This window comes from Synchiropus splendidus, chromosome 1 (genome assembly GCF_027744825.2).
Source record: "Synchiropus splendidus isolate RoL2022-P1 chromosome 1, RoL_Sspl_1.0, whole genome shotgun sequence".
In the NCBI taxonomy this organism is placed as follows: Eukaryota; Metazoa; Chordata; class Actinopteri; order Syngnathiformes; family Callionymidae; genus Synchiropus; species Synchiropus splendidus.
The window spans coordinates 30737335-30750537 of NC_071334.1; the positions used below are offsets into that span (position 1 = coordinate 30737335).

General features: G+C 42.4%; 1 protein-coding gene across 3 annotated transcripts in view; it reads right to left on the reverse strand.

Annotated features, from left to right (window-relative positions):
• Positions 1–13203, reverse strand: part of snx29 (sorting nexin 29) — a 115432-nt gene that overhangs the window by 8752 nt on the left and 93477 nt on the right. For all 3 annotated transcript variants that reach the window (XR_008414356.1, XM_053862067.1, XM_053862076.1), the window contains one exon: positions 12229–12369. Coding sequence is in view for 2 of the 3 variants with exons in the window: in XM_053862067.1 (XP_053718042.1) it covers positions 12229–12369 (141 nt within the window). In the remaining variant the exon portion in view is untranslated. The remainder of the gene's footprint in view (positions 1–12228; positions 12370–13203) is intronic.

The window sequence follows — 13203 nt, forward strand, 5'->3', positions numbered from 1 at the left end:
TGTCTTTTGACACAACAGTCAGAATATATAAAGTGTCCCCCTTGCATAAAATCGCTCACCCCTGCTCTATGCAAGCGTATAAAAAAATATACAGGTATAGTGACTGAATTCATATGTGTATGAGAAAAGTTGGATCAGAATCAGAACAATCGAAGATCGACCGACACGAGCTTCTTCTCATACACTTTTATTGTGGTTCTCGCCATTAAATCATGTTAAAGTTGATAGTCAATATGACAGTGGTCATTGGCTAATACCACCCTTTGTCCCGCCCCTCCAACAGACCAGGGACAGCTTACATTGGCGTTGAAAAAAAAAAAGACATTTTTGTATTGAGGTAGAAAACTAGTATGGTATTAAAATTAAAAATACAAATGTATTCTTTTTTTCAGCCAATATATTTTTCTTAATGTCAATGTAAGCTGTCCCTGGTCTAGTCCCACAGCCCCTGGCTGCTGAACATCCCTGGAGGTCTGTGGTGAAGGGAGTGGACCAGGGTGCTGTACTTTTACATGAGCATTGGAAGAACTGTCCTAAAGCCAGAATCTCTTTTGATTGGCAGCAAGCTACAAACATCCAGACACTCGACTGTAGAGTTTGCCACAGAGGTCCAAAGATGAGCGCCTGCGCATTACTCATACTTGCTTGGTGATATGGCCCATTTCCATTCATACACTGCAAATAGAGCTGACTTTTCACCCCCTTGCTTCAGTGACACAGACCTCACACAGGAATTTCTCATTCATTCAAACAGTTGTACAGTAGTAGTAGGAGTTCAATCCAGCCATGGCATTAACATGAGATCTTTTCTTGTTTTTTTGTTTGCTCCAAACACTTTAAGGAGGGGGACCTGGCGGCTCACCTGGCATATACGTCGGCGGTTGTTGACTACAAGCAGCAGGCACTCTTCTCTTTCCAACTCATACAATACAACAAGCCTGCCTGTTTCTGTTCACGACACCAATTTTCATCTCACTCTTGTGGCTACAAAGAGCCTCCAAACAACGCAGGTTTTTTATTAGGGTTTCAAGGCCACACAGACATTTGAAGATTCAAACCCTCCGCACTGTGACGCTGTGCAGCCGGAGGCATCCAGCCACATGGACCACGCAGGCATCACTAATCAGTGTCCAGCGAGGCTCAGAACAAAGGCCTGGCCAATGTTCCGTTCCACACGGGGAGCTTGGTAATGGGACAAACAGCCCTCCAGAGAGGACAACACATCCCAAAATTCACACTGATACTCTTCGTTTTATCTACCACCAAAGTCCCCGCTGGGTCCACTGTACTGCCCCAAAACACATAAAATAAAAGAGTGAGCAGGAGCGGAGTGCAACTTGGATCTGAGCATAAATCACAAACAGAAACCAGAACAAAAGCGAATCAGAATGAAATAACTGTGGACTGGATCAACCAACTCACATTTGAACGCCCCAAGCGGATGTTGACTCCACAGCATCCGCCAACAAAAGGCAAATAATTAGCTCCAGTTTCAGACCTGGACGGCAGGAGGCCTGTTCAAATTGTTTTACCTTAGAGGGAGATGTGACATTTGCTTCGAGGACTAATTCATTACAGAGACATTTAAATCTTTGTTTGCAATTCATTTGACACTTGATCTCCAACAATAGCTGGTAAATAGCTAGTAAAATTAGATGTCAGTTAGCATTTAAAAAGGTGATATGAAGATGAGGGCAATATGTAATATTATTTTGCCAAAACCCAATTCATTTTATGATGCACAACACCTTGCACGTGCATCCCTTAATAAAACAGGGGACTGAAGCCTGTCCTGGAATCACCAGCGCCCAGGCAAACCAGGCAAAAACCAGCAGGTCTGGAAGCACAACACATGAGTTCCTGTTCAGGGCCTTTTATTTGAAGGAAGCAAAAAAAAAAAATCATAACCAGTTATTTGGTACTTGTCTTTTATTCTGAATTTGTTTGTTTAGTGAAACAAACAGCAATCAAAAGGTGTACAGAGGTCACATAGTAAAAGTACTTGTATGAGCCGTTCATGAGTCTAGTGCAGCTTTGATGATCTTCACCCAACACAAATCATCTTTTATTACCTCCAATGTGCTACACCTCAACATAATGATTCATGACTCACTTGTATCAAATGAACTTTTTTGACTGACATTTCCATGACCTTACTGAACTTCACATGAGTCCAAGGACCATTACAGTCCTTCAAACTATTGACCCTTAAGTCAGTGTCTCAGGAGAGCAGGTAGTGCATGTCGACGAAGAAAATTCAAAACGTTTCTTGGAAAAAAAAAAGAAAAACAAAACATTTTTAGTTATTTGTTGCGCTTGTCGCAGACGAGTGTCATCCAGAGGTGAGCAGCACATAACCAGGCCACCTCATTGTCCCTGCGGCGGCGGGGAAATCAGATGTGTCAGATGAGGGTGAGCACGTCAGCGTGCTTTACATGCTATGTCAACATTGGAAGGCGACACCCTGACTGCCTTCATGGATGTCAGCGCTGTAATAACACTAATGGACGCGGTGACAGATTTATCCTCTCGCGGAGGAGGCCCGAGGACGGCAGGTGCCACCACTCGTTTGCCTGAAGGAACAAGAACAGAAGCCACAGTGGAGTTCTGATGCCGCTTCAGAACAGCCCATCAAAAGACTGCTTCTGGAACCTACTTGTCTGAGCACTGGGAAGGTCAATCTATAAGGTCATGATCTTGACAGCTTCTGTAACTAATCTTGGGTTTAATCATGTCCTGATCTAACTTTGTGTTGCTTGGCATAAAGCAACATTAAACCAATCCCGGTAAGGACTCTTGCCAAGTCTTTGTCTTCCAACATTATTAGCTTGACCTTTGAATGGACGCCAAACGCTCACAGGCTTGTCCGCAGTACAGCCACAACAGACCTAGTTTTAGCTTCGTCTAACTACTCTGCCTAACTTGTGTGTCAAAACATGGCCTTCATATGGTCTCTCTTATTTTGGACCTGACTCCACAGCCCCATGAGCATCGGGACGTGACCTGTTGTGGTGCTCTCCTTTTTATGAGACACAAGAGAGATGAAGGTCAAACATCAGTTACAGACAAGAGTACTAAACTTCACATCAAGAGGGTGTATGTACCGCATGAGCTGCGGAGAGAATACATGGGAGCTGGATTATCCCTCCATGGCAACAGAAATAAACAAATGAACGCTGATGCCTCTATGTGCCAGTGGCATCTTACACCATCCTATTTTTTAAAGCGTTCCAAGTCCCAAACCATTTTGCCTTTGATACGTCTCCATCAGCACAAGGGGACAGGTATTTGGCAGCCATCTAGGAAGCACACAAGGTAACTGACGTAGAAAATATCAAACAGTGTCAAGATAAGAACATTTTAAAACGGTAGAGGAGCCAACATATGTTCATTTATGGGGTCCACAGAAGTCAGAAATGGCAAAATCAAAGGGTAGGATGTCAAACACACACAACACACACAGCTACATGGCACGTCTTAGCGCAGAAAGATAAGCAGCTGAGTGGAGCTGTCAATGGGAGAGGCGTAAAACCGCCACATATCCGACGGGGTCTCCACAACTGCTCACTGAATTTCCTGCCACCTTAGCTGTGCTCAACATAGAAGAGAGAAAGACACTGCTGATAGCACATCTGAGGAGCTAAATGTTGCCTGGCAACAGAAAACACTTCCAAGAGAAAAACGGAAAAACACACCCTGCGGCAGCATCAACTCCTCTCCAACAGAAAATCGATGCACTTGACAAAGACTCACATCCTGTCTGTAAATCGGGAATTACTTGGCGGATATAAATTGCTTTTCCTTTAGAGTCTTGCTTTGTTCCAGACTGTGATGCTTGCACAGGTGTGACGTGACCACAGGATGAAAGTTTCTTTATGCTCACCGCGGCGCAGTCTGCACGTACACAGGGCAAATATAATATCCGTCCAGCTTGGCACACCTGAAAGATTCTGGGATGGAATCGAATGTGTGAGTATGGCTTCATTGATAAAATGAACCTAGAGTTCATAAACTCATCTGCATCTCAGTTACATTTGCTGCATTAAAGAAAAAACCTTTCATGCATTTGTGGGTTTGAATGCTCCATATTGATATATTAACGTAAACTCCGGACTATAGAGGGCACTGGAATATTAGCTGCACCCACTAAATTCAAGAAGGAAAACAGATATTGTTCGTACATAAGTCGCAGCAGCCTACAAGCCGCCGGTGCAGTGGTGCTATCTGCGCCATTGAAAGGTCAGTGATGCTCAAAAAATGCATGAGGATCAATTCTAAACTAGTTATGAAGACGGGGTCCAGAATGAATACTGACTCATGAAAAAAACTCGGCAATGTTCTGAACTTGAATCATGAACTCCTCTCATCTTTTATTTACATTAAAGCACTCAAAATGTGCTGTTTTTTGTGTCCAAAGTTCAGACACCACAGGCAGTATTTTGAGCGCTTTAAGATGAGCGGTAAAAATCCATACATTAGCCACACTGTGACACAAGCTGCAGGGTTCAGGCCATGATGAAAAAGGAGCGGCTAATAGTATAGAGCTGAACACTGAAGTGCGCGTACACTACCAGCTAAGTCAGCGGCACCTGTGAACAGGCCGCTGTTCAACACTGGAACAATCTTGTCTATGAATAAAACATCCCCGAATGTTCCTGCAAGACCTCCACAATGTCTACATGTCATAATTAAAAGTGGGAAACATGTACATTACATAATGTGTGAACACAACATACTAAAAACACTGAATTATTCACTTTGTAGTTTGTGATTAATTAATCAGGGCAGCCTTGGCACTCCTTGCTGGAACCAGAACGCGGAGACGCTTCTTGTGTAAGGACTGTTTTAAGAGAGAACTTCATTCTAATCTTCAGTTCACTACCATTAAAATACCTGTGAACTTTCGCACATCGCGGGAAAACATCCACTTGAGACAGTTAACTAACTGCGTGAGCTTTCTGGAAAACCAGATAGATACTTTTTCCCATTGGGTGTGTGACTTAAATTATTCAATATTCCAGTATCATACTAGTACTATGTGATGGTTAGGTGACATGGCAGACTATTGTTATTTGAACCTAGAAACTTAAAGACAGATCTACTGCATGGTCTGATCTCAGCTGTCGCTTTCACATCGATATTAATGAATTAGTATGAATAATTAATAAATCATATTAAGTTACATTATAATCCACATGCTTTGCAACACAATTTTGTTGTCTATCTACCTGCTGAACCAGGTCTACACTCACCTGGACCAGCTTGTTGAGAATCACGTTCTTTGATTTCTCCAGCGCCATTGAATTGAATGAAACAGACAGAGATGCTGGTCGATGCTCCCCTTGTGCCCTGGATTATGGACTACCTGACGGGTAGACCACAGTACGTGCGCCTGCAGGGCTGTGTGTCGGACACAGTAGTTAGTAATACCGGGGCACCACAGGGAACTGTTCTCTCTCCATTCCTCTTCACTATGTACACTACAGAGTTCAGTTATCGGTCGGAGACTTGCCACCTTCAGAAGTTCTCTGACGACTCTGCCATAGTCGGACGTATCAGCATGGTTGAGGAGACTGAGTACGGGGCTGTGGTGGAGGACTTTGTTTCTTGGTGTGAGCTGAACCATCTGCAGCTCAATGTGGCAAAGTCCAAGGAACTGATGGTGGACCTAAGGAGGACCAAGTCTCCTGTGACCCCCGTTTCCAATGTGGATATGGTCGAGGACTATGAGTATCTTGGGGTCCTCACAGGAACATTAATGCACTTTACAAAAAAGGACAGAGTCGTCTCTACTCAGGTCCTTCAACGTCTGCAGAACAATGCTGAGGATGTTTTATGAGTCGGTGGTGTCCAGTGCAATTCTGTTGGCTGTGGTTTGCTGGGGCAGCAGATTAACGGTGCCGTAACAGACTCGACATACGCATCAGCAAAGCTGGTGATGTGGTGTGGGTGAAACTGGACTCCTTGTAGATGGTTATGGAGAGGAGGATGCTCCTGAAACTAAGGAGCATCCTGGACAACATCACCCACCCCCTCCATGAGCTCCTGGTCCAATACAGTAGCACACGTACCAACAGACTGAGACTACCCAACTCAAAGACTGAGCGCCACAGGAGGTCCTTTCTTCCTGTGGCAATAAAACTACAATTCATCCCTGAAAAATTACAATGAAGGATTCTTTGGCACGTTTTTTCTTAAACTGTTTCTAAGCTCTTTTGTATTGCTTTTTGCACTTTATAATATTATTTCCTATTCATTTTATTGTGATATGTTGTATACAGAGCATGTTACGAACACTATTTCCCTTGGGATTAATAAAGTTTTTCTGATACTGATTCTTCATTTATGCGTTAATAAATAAATGTGATCTTACTCATGTTTGGGTTTCTATTCATTTGAAGATATAGTCAGTTTTGTTTGTGTCACAGCAAGGTGTCAGTATGGTGTCACCACTGAAGTGTCAGGTTTAAATATGTATATTGATTTAATATGGATATTGATATTTTATATTGATTCAAAAAATGTCTATGTAAATACATCAGGAAGGTTTTAATGTAATACATTAAAACCTTCCTGATGCGGTAAATGTGTCCTCCCTGAAACTCTGCAGGACGTGGGCCTGAAACAGGAAAGTAACAATAGGAAGGAGATCTGTCAGAGTGATCCCCCTTTTCTCTAGAAACTACTGGTCAGGTCAGGAAACAAGAAGACACGGTGGAGGCCATCACTACGTGACTCATAAGCAGCTCCCACCAGAAATGAAGGCCAAAGAATTGACTATTGAAATGTTGTTGGGACCCACAGCAACACGTTCAGGTACATGGTCACAAAGTTGTTGCTCAACTTTGTAAAAACAACGTTGTGCGCCTTTAAATGGTGTTTCGGATGATGTTTCAAGATTTTTTCTTCATGGCCAAGACAGATAAATAAAAGTGGATTCGGCATTAATGGAACCATTTTATGAGGATATTTGCATGATGTGATTGCTTTGATCATCATAATTAATGTGCACTCCCAAAAACATAATTATTATCTCGCAAAAAAAAATCACGTTTGGCAGACATCTGTAATCATATTTCAAAATATAGGTTGTTGGCATCCCAGATTATTGAGGGTTTAATAACCCCCTCACCACCTAAACAGCATTTGCTTCATTAGCGAATCATGTTCACAACAAACCAAGCAGATGTAACAAGTCAGAAAGCTTCTGGAGATTGCCGTACACCAGGACAAAGTCTGAGGCGCCGCTACCGTTCAGGCACTTGCTCGACAAGGCCGCACAGTTAAGGTGATCATTACGAGCGGTGAACAACAAGCCCTACAATATTCATGAAGGGATTACTCTGGCGCCGATGAGCAGCTGATGAGAATCCCAATATCTGAACTTGTAGCCCAGAAGGGGGAAAAGGAGAGGAAGATAAAAGGCGCATCAAAAATGAAGCAGCCTGAAGGCCAAGGTGAGGTGACAGGAGCCAGCTGGGGAGGGGTGCTGATCCAGTTGGAGCCGGAAGGGGAAGACAGACAAGTGCAACAAGTCTGAGGGCGAAAATGATTCAATTATAAAATCTGAGGTTTCGATGTGGCTTTGATGTCGTCATCCTGCCTTTTTCTCTCAGTGTTGGCCACGAAAAAAAGAGACTTGTCGGGCCCGACTGGGGAGCCTTTAGCTTGTATGCATGGGCAGACCCCTGACAAATCCGCGGGTTTTAGCGCTGCCGTCACAGGGGGAGGATGAGCTGCGCCGTCTTTGCTAGTTTACACAGCTGGACGATCCCAGAGCTCGAAGAGTCGCCCGGAGAGAAAGAATCATTGTCTCATTAATGAAATACACACAGTGAAGCTGAAAGCAAAGCTGATATTTGAGAGCAGAACTGGCCACAGGGATTAGCTCCACCACTGTCGGATCCATTTACTCGTGATGAAGTTGGTTTGAAGCGTACAGCTTCATTTGTCATGTTACCTGCTCCATACTTGCAGGCTTAACAGTTTCTTGTCATGCAGTCATGTGGCATCTATGGAGGCCGCACCAGCATGCAGGTCACACATTCGGTGAAAAGAAACTAACCTCAGCGCTCCAACGGGCTCTGAAATTATTTTAGTGTTTTGTAGAGATGACATCCGGAATTTTTTAGAACAATTTTGATGATTTATTATTATTTATCTGTCGGTAGTGTACGTAACAGACAACAGGATCAGATTGTATTTCACACTTCAAGATTGTAAAAGTGAGTGCACGTTGCAAAGTGGGCACAGAAATAGTGGCTGACACCTAACTGATGTCATGCTCGACTTTAAGTGGGGTGGCCTGTTCAGAGCAGCATTCCTTGTGACCTCATGTGAGCAGAGGTCACCCTCTGATCTGTGCTGTTGGAACCTATTACTGTTCATAACGCTGTGATCTACTCTTCAAAGCTCCCACAGCTCTAACTCAGCAATCAGTGCCAGACATTACCACCTTGTCAGACGATAAACAGCAACTGCTCCACTAAGTGCAACAAATCATCCCCTACAGCAGCAGCCAAAACTTCACTTCTACTTTATCCAACAGTAACTTTTCACTCAGGCTTGGTACTTGAAATAAACAGGAAGTTATAATATAGATGATTGAAGCATACGTAAGAATGAAAATGTTATTCAGCTTGAAGCTGGAATGGGTCCCACTTAAAATGGTATTAGGGATGGAGAGACAGCGCAAAGCAGAGAAGCGATTTCGGGTTCCTAAAAACCTAAAAGGGATCTGTATTTTGAAGATGTGTGCTTCACTTTAAAAAGAGGATCGTTTTCATGTTTTTAATGGAATCTTATGTAGCAGTTTACTTTGACAGGTACAGTTGGAATCAGGTGGGTAGGGAAACCACTGCTCCTGGTGTTGTAGTTGAGACCACTGAACCAGTAACTTGGTGCCTGTTTGAAAAATTCAAACATGTTTTTATCCTTTACACATTTTCATCTTTTTATTCCAGTATATTACCCAAAACTTAAGGGGACTCTCCTCCTACTGTCTGACTCATTATGTTTAAAATGTAGAACTCCTGATCTAGTGGTGACTCCTTTATTCCTGTTCATCCCAAAACCATGCCAAAAGATTTCTGATTCTATAGTATCAGAAATCCAGTCTCCAACATGGAGCTGCGAGTGTTGAGTGTTGTACTAATAGTTTATTGTAATGGAAGCACCACAGTTTCTTTTGCAGTCAGAAATAAAAGTGTGCATCTGATATGCAGCAGATTCTTATTTTTACATTTATTCATTTTATTGTGTCGTACGTATTTGTTCAAAAACCCCATGCAGATGCAAGTTTGCTCATTTTCCTTTCCTTGGGAGCTTGAATTTTGTGAAGTTTGTGGAGCGCTTCACTGTTACTGCAGCTTCCGGTGGGAGGGGGTCAGTAACCTCTGGATAGTTTGAATGTGCTCCACAAAGCAGCTATCTGAACATCGTCCTCATTTCAATCGATGGTGGTAGGAGGGCGGAGGCATGACGGACTCTGCCTCAGTGCAGAGATAGTGGCTTCATCCACTGCTAATCACGTTACGCTCTGGTTTATCAAACAGAGTACGTTTCATTCCAGATGAGAGTCAGACCTGCCAGTGATTTCATGGCGTGGTTGGGGTTTTCTAGCCGCTACTCTGCAGTGTTCTTTTGAAGGTCAAATTTTGCAGCAAAATCAACCATGTTTGACGTATAACGCTACAACTTTAATCATATTGAATTATTACACTGCAAAATAATTCAAAAACATGTCAGCAGCACTTTAAAGGTTTGGTTCGGTGTTGGATCAAGTAGATGAAAATGTGAATGAAACGGAAAAGAAACCTAAAGAATTATGCAATAGGCACCAAATACGACATAACACATGAATCGACAGCATGAATCCTCTTTCTGAAGCAAAAAACAAACTAAACCCAAAACAGACTTCACAACGTGACGTGTCTCAGGCGTGATGGAACATGTGATTCATGGTAACAGACATCAATCGCCTGAGCCGATGCTCGACTTCCTGTGTCATGCTATGAAGACAGAAGATGAACTTGAACAGACAGCTTGGCAATCTGCTTATGAAGTTATTTTGGGATGATGGTAATGCACGCATGTGCTCGAGTAGGTTTAGCAGGTGTCATACATGCATCGTGTCTTAAAGCCAGAGCATGACGAACATCCTCCGACGTCTCTCTTTCGACAGTGTCTCTCTCTCTACTTTGGTAGCTCGTGTGTGTTTGCTTCTACCTGATCTTAGTTGCATGATTGACAAGGGTAAAAAAAAAAAAAGTAAACGCTATTTAAAACTCAAATGAAGACCATGGAATTAATCATGACAACAAACATAACACAAATGCAACCCCCTGTTGATTAAACGTGATTCATTTTCCGAGCTGCATGACTTCCATAAGGAGAATGTTGCTCCTGCTGTAAAAGAAGTTTGGTTTGGTTTGATTTGGTATATTACTGAGTCAAATGATGGACCACGATGGTGGCTATATTCAAGTTTTTACATCACCTTATTTAAACTAAAGCTCTTTTATTGTATTGAACAATTTCAATTTTATAAGAATTTCAAATACATTCCGAGTAGAGGAAACCCTGGCCATTGTGTAGTGAAAAACATCCCTGAACAAAAGCAAACAGATGCTTTTGTTTGCTTTTGTTCAGGGATTCCTCCATGTTTGTTGTTGTTGTTATCATCCTAGCTGCCACGTGTCTTGTGCAGCAGTGGGATCAGTGGAGCAGGAACTCCTGCACTTACAAAGGTTTTGTGTTGTCAGGAGGGAAAACCGTTAAAATAAATGAACATCAATAAATATTTATTGGACATCTCTGCCATGTCTTTTGCTAGCCACCATGAAGACATAACGTCAATATAAAAGAGCACTCAATGCACCACATATAATCACAATTTAACTCCAAAATAAAACTGGCAGAAAACAGTCTGTGATGTTGGGAACAGAAGAGGGTTCTATGAGAGACATGGAACATTGATGAGCGATGTTCAAGCACATTCTTAGTTAATGTTAATAGTCACTATCACCATGAAACAGAAGGGCTTTCCAGACAAAATGTAGGAACCGAAACACATCTAGTAGAAGTATAGTTTATTTGTCATTATTTTGAGTGTAAACATTTACCAGCATCGTCACTTTCAGGTTGAAAATAAAAACTGTAAACAGATGCTTCACATTGTAGTAAGCAGGTGAAGAATCAATGAAAAACAAGCCATGGTGTTTAGTTCTGTGGCCAAATTCCACTTCATAGAAGCTGTACCTGAAGTAATGATGTGAACAGCAACACAATAGAAGAAACTAAAACAGCATCTTGCCCAGCATCGGACACCCAACTGACTCATTATTTAGTCCACTTTCCTAAAACTTTAGTCTGAGAGAAAGTGGGGAGCCGGACCACAGCTCAAGGCCATGACTGTATCTAATTCACCCGGGCTGTGAATCCAGGTCAGAACCAAATTAGCTCAGAAAGGTTGGAAAGAGTCGAGGCGAACAGGATGAAGAAGCTGGGGAGAGCGGGGGACTAGACAATCGTGGGCACATTAGTGCTGGTGTGTGTGTGTGTGTGTGTGTGTGTGTGTGTGTGTGTGTACAAGACACCATTATATTTTGAAATGAGTTGAAGAAAAAAAGGAAACATTCAGGTCACCATTACGTAAAACAGAAGAGGAAGTAGGTGTTGAGTTTGAATCCCAATATGACATCTGGTGTAGGCAAGCCTTTCACACAAAATTCAATATTCGAATCATTGCTCATACAGAGTGTGATGGTGCTGGAAAAGTCATTCGAAATAAGAAAATAAAGAAAAGGGTTCATGTCCTTCACATGGCATTAAAAAAAGAGTTAGGACTCAATTTGCTCAGCGAGGCCTGTTCTTGTGGTTCACATGTGGAGAAACTAGGGTCAATGGCAGCATCGGCTTTTTGATGCAAAGGCCCATTAAAGGACACCCAATACATATCGTGCAAAAAAGTTCAAACTGAATAAAGTTATTTCAAATACTAAGTAACATTCATTTTGTAATTATTGTAATCATCCAGTTGATGTTGTTGAAAGAATGAAGTACACCAGCCATCTCTGGCGTGGTCTATATTCAAGAGAGAATGGACCTAGCCTTGATCCCAGAGGAACTCCACACACATTTGATTTCTCAACTTTAAAACACCCTAAATACAGAGCCTTATACAGTCTCAGTCTCTACAATTCCCAATCTGATCGACGGTGTGCTCACCTTATTTCCGATGGCTTTCTTTGGCGGGAAGTTGAAGGTGTCCACTTGAGGAAACTGAGATCTGAGATGGTTGTGGAGTTCTCTGAACTCTGTGTAGCGTCTGTATACATTCCACTCATTGTCCAGGATGCGGATGTAAACCTGACGAGAGGGAGACATGACACTCCGTAAGCGGTGGAACTACACTTTCTGGTTTGACAATACTGACGGTGATATTAATATTAACAAGCGTGCTTCAGGTGGCTTGTATTGTCAAAGGAGAGGTGAACTTCTGATTGTTAAATATATTTGGCAAAATACATCTGCTGGCAACATACAGAAGGAAAAGGTGATATATAGGGAACACAATGACATCAAGACTGGTAGTCCACTCTTTGTCCTTCATACAGACAACGGGCAAACAATAACATCAAGGACGTATCCTCTTCAGGAGGAGATGTACCTGGACAGAAGCTACCTGTTCACAGCCACAAGTGAAGTTGCAAACAAACAATTACATTTGCCAATGGAGGGGCAGAGTGAACTTTCTTCACACTCTGAAATGCCCACACAAAAAACAGACAAAAATCTAATCTAATCTGCTGCCATGAAAGCAGGTCTAGGGTGAAAAAGGTCAAATGCAATTGCAGACTGACATGTCAGAGAATGGTTTGTTTGGCTCACAGTAGCCCTGTGTTCTACACTGACGTTTGCACAAGGACATTCAAGCATAGATTTGAATATTTGAGTTTCTACATCATGAAAGGACACCTATAGCCCTTTTACACTCCTGTCTTATCCATGACCAGTTCCAGTTGAATTTCAAGCCAGCATCCAGGTGTTTAACACGAGTTGTATCCTTCTCCCCCAAAACTCACTCTGCAAAAAAACACTGTCATATTTGTATTAGTGATAGTATACTACAATATCAACTGCAACCCCCAACTGCACCCCTTCTTAAGCCTTTTGTGACACATAAACACAATGAAATTAAGT